The sequence below is a fragment of the Malaya genurostris genome, chromosome 3, assembly GCF_030247185.1.
Source record: "Malaya genurostris strain Urasoe2022 chromosome 3, Malgen_1.1, whole genome shotgun sequence".
NCBI classification, from domain to species: Eukaryota; Metazoa; Arthropoda; class Insecta; order Diptera; family Culicidae; genus Malaya; species Malaya genurostris.
Genome location: NC_080572.1, coordinates 163,848,795 through 163,866,535, shown reverse-complemented (window position 1 = coordinate 163,866,535; position 17,741 = coordinate 163,848,795). Strand labels below are relative to the sequence as shown.

At 36.7% G+C, this 17,741-nt stretch overlaps 1 protein-coding gene across 9 annotated transcripts in view; it reads left to right on the top strand.

Annotated features, from left to right (window-relative positions):
• The window catches only part of LOC131437430 (cell adhesion molecule Dscam2), a 249,507-nt gene that overhangs the window by 96,187 nt on the left and 135,579 nt on the right, over positions 1-17,741 (top strand). For all 9 annotated transcript variants that reach the window (XM_058606769.1, XM_058606762.1, XM_058606766.1 and 6 more), the window contains exon 3: positions 11,146-11,267. In XM_058606769.1, the coding sequence (XP_058462752.1) occupies positions 11,146-11,267 (122 nt within the window). The remainder of the gene's footprint in view (positions 1-11,145; positions 11,268-17,741) is intronic.

Here is a 17,741-nt window from a genome sequence, read left to right as displayed (position 1 = left end):
TCTTACTAATGATATCAGATGGTTGGGGTGAATTGAGTTATGGGCACACTGGGTAGTGTACTACATAAAAAACTTAATCACAGAAATCCCGTAATGCAGTTTTTAAAGATAACTGTCCTCGTAGAAGCTGATGATTATGAATGAACACTAGACCCAAGCGCACAGATCATTATTTTCTAGAGCAACAAACGAGACGTGAAAACGAAACAAAATCTTCCTTCAACTTGACATGTCACCGTAATTAATTGTCAAGTTGAAAGCGCAGTAGGCATTCGGAGTCATTTGCCGTTGCAAAAAAAAAATAATAAAAATGTGGAAACACTGCACGCGTTCCTGTTTTGTTTTTTTGTTTGACGTCCCCTTCTAAGGTGCTATTAATCCAGATAAAAAACAGTCGGGCGCTAATAGATCCATCAACACGTGCCTTGCGATGGTAATGATTTTTTATGATAACTACCAGAAAAAGAATATCAATAGCATACCCTGTTGTCATATGTCATCATACGCATGTCATTTTACCGTTAAGACTGGTGAAAAAGGCATTGTTTGCTTAGAATGGAGTCTTTTGTGCATTTTGATAAAGATAAGCAAATGAAAGACAACACAACAACCGTTTAGCCAACAATTGGAATTGGGAACGTATAGTGATTAGCTGTTTTATTTTATGATAAAAACTCTTCCTTGTTGATTTTTCGGTACCAAAGTTGTCACCCCGAGAGGATTCTATCTCGTGGATCGACGACTGAGTTCTAGTAAGCGTATTCAGTAGAGCTGGTCGTTCTTCATAAGAAAATGTGCGAACGGTCCCAATATTGTCATAACTCGTTTTTATTTTGTAATAAATTATGGCAAAAATTTTCGAGTCACGTTTTTTGTGACCGAAACGGGTAGAAGCTTATGTACTTACTAGCTGCAACTCTATGAGAGGAATGGAGCCCCACTGAGATGTTCGGCATTTAGGAACGGTGTTTACTATGTATGAAGAGTATTTAACGATGTCGGACGGCCTCATGGGAGTATGAGCATCATTCATCAACTGGAAATACTTGAAATGCTGAGAAGCATTAGGATCGATTTGGTAATCGCAATTCTTATGCTACAGGGATCTGAGCAGAAAAGGGCGGTGAGCAAAGAACTACTAGTCCTTGCTTTGCATCCGTCATCTGTTATCTTCAAAATATTTAGAATAAAATTTATTGTAGTATACAATAGAAACTTTCGGTAAACAGTGGTTTCTTTATAAACTGCCCTTTCACACAGCTACATTCCATGCGCACCGGTACAAACATGCAATTTTATTAAACTTCGTTTTTCGTTTCCCCGGCTAACTAATAACGAGCATTGAAAAAAGTTCGTTTTTGACGTGATTACGTCTTACTTTATTATGGGGCCTTTCCAAAATTCGGACAGTAAAAGAATGTGTAAATTTTTCATGGAACTTGCCGCCCCTGGTCGTATATACCAAAAAATAGAGAACATGTGCACTTAGTTTTCTTGGACATTGCTGAATCTTGTTAGTTGATGGCAGCATGAACTTTATTCGATACTACCGGTTCCCGGTTTCCGATTTCGGTATTACCAGAACTAATGGTTAAAACCTCCATGATGGAACTCAATTCAATTTCGTTGTGATGGCTAAAGCAATTTTCACAAACTTAAATTTGAATAAATGGTCTCACATACTGATGTGTAATTAGTTTATAATTTGCAAATTTAAAAAAAAACTGATAATCCAAAGCACGTAGAAAAGCTTCATAACTACTAAAATTCAAGGTTCTTGTTGGTTGATGACCAAACGAACCAATATCGGTTATACTGGTTTTAAAAATACCATAGTTAGTGATGAAATACTCCTAAATGGAACTCATTTTTTTCTCAAAGATGACTAAACCAACTTCCAAAAGATTTAGGTACAAATAAAAGGTTTTACGGCTATTGTTGATTTATTGGTCGAATAAAACTCCCAGATTCGGAATTATAGGGTAATAAGTGACCTCGGCTAAACCCGTCCCGGTCTAGGAATACCGCAAATAACGATCAAAAACTCGTCAGAAACTTTCCACTTTCGCTTAATTTACCATAATGAGATGAGTATTATTATACCAGTAGGTGGATTTTTTTCCTTTTTCATATAGAAAAGCTATGCAATGATTGTGAAAACTGACTTTTTAACCGAGGCCATTCGACTCAGCTCGACGAACTGAGCAAATGTATGTGTGTATATGTATGGCTGAACCGATTTTCACAAACTTAGATTCAAATGAATCGTCTTATAGTCCTGTGCAAAGTTCTGTAAATTTCATTTGGATCCGACTCTCGGTTCCTGAATTACCGGGTGATATGCACTAAAAAGGGAAAATAATGTCACTCCATTTTCTCGAAGATGGCTAAAAAGATTCTCACAAACCTAAATTCAAACGATAAGTCTTATAGTCCTATACAAAGTACTTGAATTTCATTTGGAACCGAGTTCCGGTTCCGGAATGACAGGGTGATATGCACCAAAAAGAGAAAATAGTATCACTCAATTTTTTCGGAGACGGCTGAACTCATACAGAGTTCCCAAATTTCATTTGGATCCGACTCCCGGTTCCGGAACTACAGGGTGATATATGCCAATAAAAGGGAAAAAATTTCAGTAGCTTTTTTTGAAGATGACAAAACCAATTTTTACCATATTAGGTTCAACTTAGAGTTATCATGGTATCAGATACCATAAAAACATCCCGATTTTTATTCAGATCCAACTTCCGGTTCTGGGAATACGTAGAGTAAAAATATCAATTTCAAGAGTAGTTTTAATTCATAAGTAGCTATGCGATGAGTAGCGAATTATCTGAATTAGCAAATAAATTTCTCATGTTTGCAGATTAGAGTCTAGGGCCAAATAAACTCATACGAGATCAAATAAACATGTATGATAGTCCCATCAAAATATTCAAACCGACTTTTGAAGCGACTAACATTACATTACTATTTTTCAAAATTTCAAACCGTCATAGAAAATCGTTAAATATCTTCTAAGTTGTGCTGGAAGCTGTTCCAATTTGTAGGTCATGTTAGTTTATGGCGAGTACGAGCTGTTTCTGGTTATACTTAACCCGTCATTTATTTCAAACCATTATTAAAATCGAAGGTTCAAGGAATTTTGGAAATTCTTGTAGTATTTTGATTGCTATTGCTGAAATATATAGAAGATAGTGAATAATATGAGAAAGGCATCATTACACCACTAGGTGAATTAAAACTGTTTTTTTCATGAAACATTACGTTTTGCGATAGAAAATAGCGAAGGAAACAAAAAAGCTCGTTGGATGAATATTATGGGAATAGTGATCCTCAGGATTACACCGTAAAATGTTTGTTTCGTGATGGTCGAGACTCCACTGCCGATGAAGTTCGTAGCGGTAGGATTTTTGAAGTGGTTACACAGGACAATGTAAAAAATACACGAAATTGACCGACCGGAAAATAAAAAGTTACGGGGACTAGCAGATGCCACAAGGATTATTACTGAGCGCAAACGTTATATTTTGGGTGACATTTTGCAAACGAAAAATATATCCTTCACTTCCACAGGGTGTCAGGAAAGCTGAGTCCGGACCAAAACTACGAACGCGATCACTCTTCGGAAGCATGTTTGGTCATGTTGGTACGGAATCGGGAGCATTTTTGTCGTCGATTGGTTACAATTGATAAAATATGAATATATGCCACAGTACTTATGAAGCCAGATGACAGTACTTATGACCGACCTCCAATTGCTTCCTCACCCATCTTGCTCGCCCGGTATCCCTCGGACTTATATCTGTTCCCGAACCTTTCACGATATTTTCATCAATAAAAAATTCAGCTCAGGCGAGGAAATCATGAAGAAGAAGTATTTGGCAGACCTCCTGAAAAATTACTTTCAGTAGAAGATCAAAATTTTGGAAAATAAGAATAAGTAGATCGTCTCTAGGATAGAAACATAGTGAGTAAAAAGGATAGAAGTTATTTTCTCATTTCTAAGTAGGTTAGTTTCCCTCTTACCTAGTGAAACTCGCGAAATTCCCTAGGATAAGGAAATGAACAGCTAGCCAGGCTGTAAGTGAAAAGATATATGTTACTATTCATAAGAGATTCTAAGTTTACTTAATTCTTCTGTGCAGTGAAGGTTGCCAATATGTGATGAGTTGTAAACGTAACTGTTTCAGATTATTCCATTCCTTCAAGCTCAATTGTCATTCGAATTGTTTGGGAAAGCTAGTTTTTTTTTTTTTTTTTGTTTCAATTATAGAGGCTTTAACATTAATGTCATTCGCCTCTTCGGGCCAGAAAAACTTTCTGACCCTATGTGCGGGGTTGGGAATCGAACCCAGGCGGGCGGCGTGAAAGGCATCGACTTACCCATCACGCTGTACCCGTCCCCCAGGAAAGCTAGTTCTTATTAAGTGACATTATCTCAAAGTATCGTGGTCATTGATTTCCTGAACCATTTCGAATACTTTTTCATATTTTGTCTTTGTATTCAAAATCGATTGGCGTGTGTTCATTGCAATTCGAGCTGTCGTTTAATAATGAAACTTTTCTGTTAGTTTGGAGCACACAGCCTTGATAACAGTCCGTAAAAAGTAGAAAAATAAGGTCAATTATTACACATCCCATGTATATGGAATACTTAAATGCATATGCACATAGAAAACTACAGAATGCAATGGTTAACTATTCATGAATCGTTCCGTTCTGTTGCTATCGGTAGCAATCATAGCAATGAACTTAGTTTCCGCCTTGTGCAATCAACGTTACTATTCTATCAACAATGAACCAGAAAACTTTTCCCTGGTCAACAATTTCGATCTCGTGTAACTGTAATAACAATAAACATACAACATCGAAGAGAAAGAAAATGGCAATACAAATAGCAGCCTGAACGGGAAAAACGTTTCAAATTTTCCATACAACAGAACTCTTTCCATTTTTCGAAGCATCATTTTTTTTGCGAAACTGATTGCAAATGCAGAGGTACGAAATAAGAGTTTCTCAATGAAAGCATACTGCTCTTTCAGATGCTTTGGTAACCTTCCTTCAAACCTGAACTACGTTGCACGATTGCAAGAAAAAAAATTACCGTCTTATAATAGAAGTGAAAGCTGCTCCTGTGCGAAGAGCAATGAGGGGAAAGTCTATTATTTGCGGGACTAAAATGTTGCGGCTCGTGAATTTGGCTTTTCTTTTGTGTGTTTGTTGGATTTTACCTTTTCAACCACTGAATGGATTTTTTTTCAGTCTAGCTGAGCTTTTCATTCGAGTTCGAGTTTGACTGAACTTCACAAGAACTACTAAGTATTTGTGCTCGTTATAACTCCTGCCAGAAACGGGATCTCGAAATATGCGAGTTAATGGCAAGATTTTCCATTGGATGGTCACCGGAATATTGTCAAGCGAGGAACAGAGTATTAGAAGTATTGGAAAGTGTGTTTTACAGATTACTAACAGTTTAATTTTTGAAATGGGGTTCGGGCAATGGTAAGTGTCGTTGAGATAAATTATGAGGGTTTCTTTGATAACAATTTATTTTATGCAAGTTCGAAAAGCTATACATTTTGTTTAGCATTCAAATAATTTACTAGCATTAGGTTGAATTTGATAATTCTACGTAATTGAGTTACGTTGAGTGACGACGATCTTGGCGGTTTGCACACTAACCGCATTCTGATTTGAAAAGGGTATTTTTGAATTCACTAAACAACTATACACTTGTATCGATCATTTAGATACCCGAGACATTGTTTCAAAATGAGTGTCGAAGGTTGCCTGTTTCTTTCGCACAACCACATTAGATATTAACAAGTACAGTGAGGTCTTTAGAATTACTTGTTTTATGATAATTGTCGCCATTAATGGCTGCCCCTTTCTTAATCGTTCCCTGGAAACGAAGAGAAAATGTTGATGGTTTACCAACTTATCGGAAGGACAATGACTTATCTCACTCTTGCAAGGACAATGACAATGACTTATCTCGCTCATGCAATGTTATTGTGTATGAGGCCGATATATCATAAAAAACTGATACAATCCACCTCATGTATAATACTGTGGTATTCTTCAAAATATTTTTTTTTATTCTTGATAGAAAACAATAAAGTTTGATTGTACATCAACATCAAGGTTAGGTCATCTATGTGGGAACGGAATGAGTTCTATTATTGCAGTTACATTATTGTAGTAACACTAAGAAATAATTTCGTAATCCGGGAACCAGTATAATCTAAGTCGGTTCATATGGCCATCAAGTAACATGACCTGCACATTCTATTAGTGTTTAATAAAATTTAGAAGAATTATTCGACTTTGGCATCTTAATTTAATCGACGGTTCGACATTTTATACACTTATAATACATAAGTTATTGGAGGTAATCCATATGGGACCACAAAATTTTTCATTTGAACCTAAGTTTATAAATGTAGATTTTACCAAATCCGAGAAAAGTGAGTGAGATCCAGTTTTGAGTATATGACCACTATTTCCGGTGCTTCTGGAATCGGAAACCGGAAACCGGAAACCAGGATGACCGGTGACGTTTTTTCGCCCTCTACTGACAATAGCTACCGTTTGAAATATTTTTGAGCCCAGTTTATAAATTTATAACGTGTTTTACTTCGTCGCTTTTAGTGACGGTACAAAATTGTTAAGGAGTGTATCGAAAAGTAGTTAGCAACATTGATTATTGAATAAAAAAGCGAAAAAACATATTTTGACATCAGTTTTCGATATATTGTAGAAAAATTACATTTTTATGCATTTCACTGATTATATTGACGAAAATCCTAGTTTCTGTGAAACGCTCGCACTTTGGACTTGACATTCTTCATTAAATTCTGCACAGTTACTTTTGTGACTTTCCTGGTGGCAGCTGTTCAATTTTTTTGAACTCCTGCATGTTTTGAGACACTGTACCTTCCTTCCAAAAGTGCCGCTTGTCAATTGGCCTAAGATCCGGGCATTTCGGTGGGTTGATGTTCTTTTCCACGAATTGTACATTATTTTTTGACAACCACTGTAGAACGGAGTTGGCGTAGTGGGCTGAAGCCAAATCCGGCCAGAAGAGAGGAGGAGCCTTATGCTTTCTGTACAGTGGCAGCATTCTCTTCTTGAAACATTCTTCCTCGTACACCTTGGCGTTAATTGTGCCGTTCGTAAAGAAAATCGACGACCGCAAACCACAGGTACAAATTGCTTGCCAGACCAACACCTTCTGCCCAAACTTTTCCATCGCCACCGTGGTGTCAGCGCCGTCCAGGCCCTGGTACACCGATTTCGTATAATATTGCGGTCCGGGCAGCGCTCGAGAGTTTTCCTTGGCGTAGGTCTCGTCGTCGATCAGGATGCATCCGTCTTTATTCTGTAGAATCCGGTTATACAGTTTTCGCGCTCATGTTTTGGCCTGAACTTGCTGTACCAGGGACTTTTTCGGCACTTTCTGTTTCTTGTACGTTTTCAGGGAGTTCCGAATTTTGATCCGTTGAATCATCCCGATGCTGGTGTTGAACTGCTTGGCCAAATCCCGCGTCGACGCCGATGGGTTTTTCCTGATGTACTCACCCACTTTAATCCCGGCCGGGACTGGCTGGGACCCGTTTTCCTTCATGGAAAGGGTCTTACCGAACTTCTCGATAATGTTTTTGACACTGGTGTGGTGCACTTTCACCCGTTTTGCAATTTCGTTGTACGTGACACCCCTCTCTGAGCACCAAGTGTGCAAAATTTTCTTTCGTGTTTCCGGATCAATTCGACTCATCATTGAAACGATAAACCGTACCGAAACCAATCGGTTGTGCAGCTGTTATTGACATGTAAACAAACATGTCACCGCAAAACACGCTGCAAAAAATAAGGCCATTTCAGAGTAATAACTGTTTGAATATTGCTAACTACTTATCGATACAATCCTTAAACATTCTTCACCTTGTAGTTCTGGAGCCGGAAATCAGATCCGAGTGCAATTTGAGTATAAGTATGAGACTATAATTTCAAATTTTCATGTTTTGTGCCTGATTATAACGAAATCATTGACGAAGGATTAAAAAAACATTTCCAATCATACGAAAAATTTAAAATTCATGTATAAATATCTCGAGAACTGTTACTTCTAAAAGAGAGGTCACTATGAAAAAATGTATTGATCTTAAACAGTGAAATCATGTTCTAGTGTTGAAATCACTATTGTTCATCAGGAACTTGAAGTTTGGCAAATAACTGTAATTTTTTTAAGCTGTAACTTCTTTAGTTTACAAAACACAATAATCAAGTTAAAGTCAAATTTTGGTTGTTGGCTGGTTGGATCATAATGTGAAAAAATACTGTCAAAAACTATGCGTGCAGATTACAATTCCATTAATCTGTGTCTTCTGAAAATAATTATGTATATGATTTTATATAACGCTGGATAATATTAACCTTAACATGATTACTCATATTCCATAAAGTATTGAAACAAACACCAATGATGTGAAATAATCAATAAGTTGATATTAATATGGCCATACACTATTTACTTATGAAGTCTCTCACAACAAATTATACCGAGAGATAGGAAATCGAATAATCTTGCTATAGCTACAAGAACCATTTATCTCTGATCCGCCCTAGACGCACATTCTAGGATAATAAAATGAAATACCCTTCGTAAAATTCCGTTCATTCATTATACGTCGTTGCTCCGTCATCATTCAATCGTTGTAATCATTATATTTACAAAGCAATGTGCTGCTGAAGTTTTCGTCACGTTCCAGCTCAATGTGATAACTTTCGTAGAACTGTCTTCGGAATGTCTGATGGGGAAAAGGAGAGGAAAACTTTTATCTGTTTCATTCCAGCAATTTATCCTTTCCCTACAGAAATCGTTTGATTTGACTGTCCTATTCATAAGTAGGATGAAATATTTTAAGAAAAATACATTCGCTAAGTGAATCTGCAATGTTTCTAAGGTGTATAGATTTTTCATTCTTTTGATGGCAACTGAGATCTTTACGATGTCAGCTCTCTCCTGTAACTTCACTTTTCGATTTTCCAACATCGATTGATGAACTTTTGAGATGATTCTCGAAAAAATGGTGTCATTTGAACGACCAGAGTGTTGTACATCATTGGTATTTTCACGGCCACGCTTAAATTCAGCTTACCAGTCAGAAATGGCACAGAGAACAGTAGTACAGATCTCAATTTGTGTAAGAAATTTAACGTCCTGCTCCATACAAATCAACCACAGAGAACAGAGATTCAAACTAGTACAAACTTTTTCAAAAAAGCTGTGTAAAGCATACAAGTAAAAATCCGTTAAAAATCTCCGTTGGGCATGACTTTGCACGCCTGAATTACCATTGTATGAAAACCCGAATTCAAGAGCCCATAAGGGATTACTGGGCTGGGTTAAATTTCTTACACAAATTGAAATCTCTACTTAGATGGCTGTTCTCTGTGTCGTTAGTTGCAAAATGTAAAGTTTTAGAATTTCCAATTTATTGTTACCGTTTCAAACTGTTGAAATTAAAAAACAATCAATTCTTTAAGCTGCGCAATTAATAGCGATGACCAGAAGCAATATTAGAGTTGGATATCAAGCCAGAAACGTTTTCATTCATAAACCTTCAGCTGTAATCTAAATGATCTTCTTCAAATCTTGTAATAAATGGTTTAATTTCATTGCACTAGACTAGATGCTAGACGCTGGGAGACGTATGAATGGATTTTATGAATTTGATAGATATTATGAAAATGTGGGAATTACGTGTGTTTATAAGATCGATTACTGAGGTAATAAACTTATGAATAGGTGATCATGTTTCACAGTCCAAATTAGAATTGTCCAAAAATGTGTTTAAAATTTATAAATGTTGTTATAAATGCTTCATAACATTTATTTAAAATATTTCGGTAGATTACATAAATAAGATTCATAGATAAGATTCATTCAGCAGAAATATGTGGTGTAAGTTTGTTTGAAACACCCTACTAGTTATCAATTCGATTGTCCAGATGCGCCTAACAGTGATTGTTATTTGGTATTTATCCCACTTCTGAAGAGAAAAAACATTAAAACAAATCTTCCTAGTATTTCGATTTCACTCTGGTACGTTGGGATATCCTGCAACCAATAACGCTTCTACCCAGAAGCCGAGTAAAATTCCCATTTCATTCAATTGCCTTATCTGTCCGACCGACAATGATTCTCCTCACGGTCGTTTGATTTTTCTCTCAATTCGTTCATCAACCGCAGCCCTCTCCATCCACACCAAGTCAGCCACGGCAAACTTGGAAAAAGCCATAAACTCACGTAACGTACATCTTCACTCTCACCCCAGTCTTGGGGTTTTCCTCAATCAATTCACCCACGACGCCTTCCTCATTTCATTTCCCATGCTTCGAAACTAAGAAAATCTCCCAGCTCATCCTAGCTTTGCCTGCTGACTGCTGTGAACTTCCATGGACTTTTCTTCCCACCTACCTCAAATATTAGGTCGTCGGTTGGTGTATGTGGCTTCGGGCACCTAACCCAGTGCTGCTGAAGTGAGAGAATGTAAATAAAATATCGTAAATTCCTTTGCCTCTCCCGGTCCAAACCAAACACCCTCCAGCCCTAAAGCAATCTGATTTATTGCGAAATATTTCATAAAATAAAATACCTGCAAGTTCCGATCTCGTCGGAAAACTCACCTGGTTCGGTTGGGTGGTCGACGTCAGCATTGGTAGCGACACAAAGAAATAGAGCTGCAAGGCATACATCAGATGAACGGGGTGGGAGGCACAGCATCTTCAAAATGGTGTGGCGATGGTGCAAATGGAAATGAAATATTTCCCTCGATATAAATTATTAATGATTCTATTGTTTTAGATGGGGTACAGATAGAAAAATGATTCCTTCGCAGAGGATGCTGGGTTTTCGTTTCTCTGTAATTGAAGTGAAGTTTCTGCGCTTCACTGAGACCAAGGAACCAGTTTGAGTGGATAAAAAAATGAGGATAATGTTATTTCCGATTGTTAATCGTCCGATTAATCGTCTGCAATTACCTAGTCAAATTAATGCTTTTTGAGAAAATGAAAACGTTCGGTTTTGCCTAGCAATATATTATATTGACATCTCTTTACTTCTCGGGATTTCAGGTGTTATACTGCTGGATCTTCAGGGACCGGTTTTTCTCAGTGAACCGCAGCATCGAGTAGAGTTTTCTAACAACTCTGGCGGCCATATTGAGTGCACGGGCCATGGCAGTCCACCCCCGGATGTAAGTATTGAAATGATTGTAATAATATAAAGTGTATCAAGATATCCGTTGACATCAAGCTTCATCACCCTTTTAGAATCTTTTTGCAAATAACCTCATATTTTCCAAGCCTGCATTAAAACAAAATTCATGCATATATTCTTAAACATGTAACTTCACGATAATGTGCTTGATTCTAAATTTTCTGTAAACAAATTAAGTAATTATGAATTGCATCATATGTGGATTAGCGTGACGTCAAAAATTCATTTTTAGGCTTCTTTGAAATATAGGCTACTGTTGGGCCATTCGAAGGTCATGACGTAATCAACTAACTGTTCTTTTCACATAGGATTAAACTTTTTGAAAAATGTGGTCTCTGATCAAGTTTGGAAAATTTATGTCAAGCATTCCCGGTTCGGAGATGTGATCATATTCGATCTTGAAAAATCACCATGGAAATTCAGAAGAAGAAAATTTTTTTTATGTGAAATGTCATTACAATTTATGTAATTAATGTCGATATTTAGTGTCATCTAATTTTTTTTGTAATAAATCGACTTTTTGGGACACAAAACAAAATTTTTAAATGCCAAAAGTCTAAGAATTTAATGAAACGTCGAAATTTAGTGCCACTTAAAAAATAATTTTTTTTAGAAAAATCGACTTTCTTGGACTTTTATATATAATGTCAGGTACTTGTGGTTTGAGAAATGATTTCGAAAGCAAAGTCAAAGTCCTGGCATTACATTCCTTTTGTGGAATTTGGCCTTTTCTTTTCAACAGACATCGCAGCCGATTCTTAGTGTACAGAATCATTGCATGGCTATTACACTATGGATCCTACTGACACTAAAAATCCTTCCAGGACGGGGCTCGAACATACGACAACTTGTAAGACCAGCGTCCTATGTATTGAACCGCCAACCCGGGACAGAAATGATATCGAGTATGTGACATAAACGTTGCTTTTGTGAACTACTCGAAACAATCTGAATAAATTGGTGTCAAAATTGAACCCTAATTAATGTTAGAAATTATCTTAATAAAAAGGCAAAAAATATTTTAATGAGACTGTTTCAATGAAAGAGAAAGGCATTATCACACCACTAGGTGAATTAATAATAGGTTTTTTACATTATCATTATAGCAGAAGGCTTTAAATTACATTAATTACATAACATTAATCAATTATAATTAACTTAACTATAATAACAGTTCCAAAAAATTCTATTAAATCATTTTTAAAAATTGAAGTGACCTCCGTTTTGGACCTTTCGACCTCAATTTTCGGCACTTCCGGAACCGAAACTGGGAATGGCTACAGCCAAAGTCGGTTTATTTGACCATCAAATAAAGAGCTCTTCAAATTGGAATAGTTTTAAGCAGGGAGTCTCAAGAAATGGGAATTCTTACATTACTTACTTAGTAATTCAGTGATTTAAATAAAATTAATATATTTTCAGTACGGTCCTAAGCCGTTTCTTTTGAATCTAATTTTTTCTTAGTTTTAGTGCATATCGCTCTGTGCTTCCGGGCTCGGATGTCCAATAAAAATTAAAAACAAATATTAGAACTACAGAACCGTCCATTTCGATTAAAGTTTTTATAAATCGGTTTAGATTGAAGGCCATGTCAGAGAGAAAATGAGTGTATATTTTTGTTACACACACATATACACACAGACATTTTGCGATCTTGACGAGCTGAATCAAATGGTATATGACGCGTTTAAAAGTTGATTTTTTTACACTTTTAAAACACTTTCAAACTCAAATGCAATTTTCCTGAAGCATAAACTTAATCGTATTTCCATTTATTTAAATAATATAAAACATTATTTAGTATGATGCTTCTGCTACTGGAATAAAGTAAAATACTCGAAGCGAAATTCTGATGTTCTCATTAAATTAGTCTTCGTTGAATCATGAATAATAGCAAGAAAATTCATTTAGGTATAAAATAGCATAACCTTTTCAAAAGTGTCGAGCCCAATTTAAAGAACTTTTTTCCGTTTTTCGCATCGCCCTTAATCGATGGTTTAGAAGTTTAGGTCCTGAGTATCTTGTAGTTCCGGAACTAGAAGTCGGATCCGGATAAAATTCACAATTTTTGTGTATGACCATGATATCTTTCATTTGAATCTTAGTTTATGAAAATCGGCTCAGCCATCTCCGACAAATCGGCATGAGCTCTATTTGGGAATATTGGACCACTATTTTCGACACTTAGCACCGGTATAGTTAAAGTAGATTCGATTGGCCAAAACCTAACAAAGCCCCCACACTGGAATAGTTATGTCACGAAGAGTTTTTAAGTTATTCACAAGATCATTAATAAAACAAAACCTCTAAATCAAATCATATCATGAGTCCGAAACCGGAAGTTGTATCAAGATAAAATTCAGGAATTCTGTACAGCGTTTCAAGATCTGTCATTTGAATCAAAGTTTGTGAAAATCGGTTTAGCATTCTCTGAGAAAAGCGAATATTTTTTTTCGCACATATCTTCCTGTGATTACTGAATCGGAAGTTTGATTCAAATAAAATTAATCTTGTAGCACATCGTGAAGCAAAGTTATTCATTTTCATCCAATACTAATGAGACAGAACACTTCATTCCTCTGTATTGTCATGTGTTACTATACACACTGAGAGCACAGACAAATTTTAAAACAAGGGTGCAGATCTGCTCAGCAGCAGCTACTCTCGTAAAACCATTTTCTCTATAATATAGGTTTCTCATTCAGCAATGTCAAGCAAAGCGTTCACATCTGAAATTTTGTTGCTTCGTTTCAACCAATGAATCGAATAATTTTAAACTTTGCTTTAGTTAGTTCGTGTACGAAGGATCTCACAAAAAACTTCTTATGACGGTTGGGCCGTAAAAAGGAAAGTTAAGGAGTGTATCGATAAGTAGTTAGCAACATTCACACAGTTATTACTCTGAAATGGCTTAATTTTTTTGCAGCCTGTTTTACGGTGACATGTTTGTTTACATGTCAATAACAGCTGCGCAATCGATTGGTTTCGATACGGTTTATCGTTTCAATGATGAGTCGAATTGATCCGGAAACGCGAAAGAGAATTCTGCACACTTGGTGCTCAGAAAGTGGTGTCACGTACAACGAAATTGCAAAACGGATGAAAGTGCACCACACCAGTGTCAAAAATATTATCGAGAAGTTCGGTAAGACCCTTTCCATGAAGGATTTGTCCCGATCCGATAGGAAAACGGGTCCCAGCCAGCCCGGCCTTAAAGTGGGTGAGTACATCAGGAAAAACCCATCGGCGTCGACGCGGGATTTGGCCAAGCAGTTCAACACCAGCATCGGGATGATTCAAAGGATCAAAGTTCAGAACTCCCTGAAAACGTACAAGGAATAGAAGGTACCGAAAAAGTCACTGGTACAGCAAGTTCAGGCCAAAACAAGAGCGCGAAAACTGTATAACCGGATTCTACAGAATGAAGACGGATGCATCCTGATCGACGACGAAACCTACGCCAAGGAAGACTCGAGCGCTGCCCGGATCGCAATATTATACGAAATCGGTGTACCAGGACGACGCTGACACCACGGTGACAATGGAAAAGTTTGGGCAGAAGGTGTTGGTCTGGCAAGCAATTTGTACCTGTGGTTTGCGGTCATCGATTTTCTTCATGAAGGGCACAATTAATGCCAAGGTGTATGCGGAAGAAAGTTTCAAGAAGAGAATGCTGCCACTGTACAGAAAGCATAAGGCTCCTCCTCTCTTCTGGCCGGATTTGGCTTCAGCCCACTACGCCAACTCCGTTTTACAGTGGTTGTCAAAAAATAATGTACAATTCGTGGAAAAAGACATCAACCCACCGAACTGCCCAGATCTTCGGCCAGTTGAAAGGTATTGGGCAATTGTTAAGCGGAACTTTCGGAAGGAAGGTACAGTGTCCCAAAACAAGCAGGAGTTAAAAAAAACTGGACAGCTGCCACCAGGAAAGTCACAAAAGTAACTGTGCAGAATTTAATGAAGAATGTCAAGTCCAAAGTGCGAGCGTTTCACAGAAACTAGGATTTTCTTCAATATAATCAGTGAAATGCATAAGAATGTAATTTTTCTACAATATATCGAAAACTGATGTCAAAATATTTAATAATCAATAATCAATGTTGCTAACTACTTTTCAATGTTGCTAACTACTTTTCGATACACTCGCTATAACGCTATAGAAAATAAAAACCTTCTGTGCCAAGTGTCACGTCAAAATATTCATAAGTGTTTAGTATACGTCTGTCTTTATGAAGTATTAAAAGTGCAATTGGTGATTTTTACAACGAGTGAAATTATTCAACAAAGAAATTCCATTAAATTTGGTGTGCGGAATCAAATTTTTGGTCCCGAAACGTTCAGAAAAAAGCCTTTGGTGATAATTGTATGTCGCGAAGGAGAGTTCAAAGAGGGTCGACGATGAACCACGTTGACGATGAACCACGTCCAGAACGGCCATCATCATCAACTGATGATGAACACGCCTATAAAGTCAAAGAATTGTTGCTCGAGAATCAAAAATTAACAGAAGGAGACCTTACTGGAGTCGTTGGAATATCGGAAGGATCAGTAAAAACCATTTTGAAAGATCATTTAGGCCTAAGAAAAGTGAAAGCACGATTGGTTCTACATTCACTCATTGATGCTTTGTGATTTTTTCGCCAAAAATTCAACCCATATCATTCCGCAACCACCGTATTCGCCTGATTTAGCTCCATGTGACTTTTGGCTATTCAGCAAACTCAAACGACCGCTCCGGGGAAACCGTTTTGAGTTAATTGAAGACATCCACGTTTGATGTCTTCAATTGACTCTAAACGGTTTCCGCTACGCGCATTTAACGCTATTCCTGAAATTGACTGTAATAACTGTTTCGAGAGTTGAAAAAATGTTGGCACAAGTGTATTCAGGTCGGGGGGATTGCTTTGAGGGGGACGAAATAGATTTGGAAGCTGGTTCCAAATTTATTGATCAGATTGGTATAAATTCAATTCCTTGAACAGCAGTATACTAAACTTATTACCTAACAGTGATTCAACATACTGAAATCGCAATTGAAAAAGGGCAACAGTCGTAACAACTTGTGTCAGCCACAGAAAGATATTTTGATTTAGGTATCCTGCAGCTAATGATTTACGAACATCTTACATATCTGTCAGTCGCATTTAAACCATGAGACATGAGATGGGGAGTCACATCCCATCTACCTCTGAAGTTAGACATAGTAGTAGGTAACAATAGTTTTAAAAAAGGTTAGCATTTCACTAGCTCATCTAGTTTTTGTGTTAGCATGGACGTTGGTGGAAATGGATCTTCCGCGACGCGACCCCAGAACGGGTGATTTTTTAGATCGGCGATAATAATTTTGATTAGAAGGATATCAAAATTAAATCTATTCATATTAGTTTATCTTACAAACTTGTATATTACTAAATAATAATAATTTTTCGGCAATGGTGATATTTCATAATAATCTAATTATCCTTGAAATCCATTAAAAACTTTCATAACTCGCCAATGAATCAATTAATCTAAGTCAGTACTTGAACAATGAGCTAATGAGAAATCTATAACCAATCAAAATTTGACGTGCATTATTTACACGGGTTTCAAAAGTAATGTGTTTGTTTTTACGCGGATCCAAGTTATGCGGTTTTCGTGTTTTGTTTTAGGAATGTATGAAACATCGTGATCCGGTGTTATCCTGAATTTTTTTAAGTCAACTCTCTGACACTTTTTTTAGATAACACTGAAGACCATACTGTCTTTAGCAAAGTTTTAGTTCTGGAAACTTAAAATTTATGATCATTTGATTAAGAATCAATTCGAAATGCGCGTTAAGTAATTTATTTGCTTGCTACAAATGAAATGGGTTACACATTGATACTTCGTAACAAAGGATTATTTGAAAGAATAGGGTTTTCAAACAAGTTCTATAAGTCTTTCAAATATCAATGTGAAATCGCTGTACTATATGGAGCTAGTGTGCTAAAACATCCAGCTCAAAAACTGAAATTTTCGAAGCCCTTTTCTTTGGAAAGTTGATCGGGACGTCAAGGTCTACATTATTAAGATCATGTTTAAAACTCATTCGCCAAGCGCTGGAAAGTTTCTGACATAAGACATATTGACAGTCCCACAACAAAAGGGCCTAACTGCAAGCTATAGCCTCTCTTTGTTTATATTCTCCTTTGATTATTACGGAGCCATTACTGCAACTTTTCAAAGTGTCCAATGTAAATCGAAATCTTGTAAACTGCAGAAAATTTTGCCAAAAAGGCGTCAAATATAAAATAAATCCAGTAAATCGTGAAAGAAAAAGTAAACAAAGAAAACCTGTTTCAATCCACCTAGTGGTGTAATGATGCCTTTCTCATGGATAATATTCAAAATTTTTCTCTTCGATTTTTGAAAGAAACCAAGGGATGGCTTGTGCAATAACTAGTATAACATACAGAATAAAACAGTG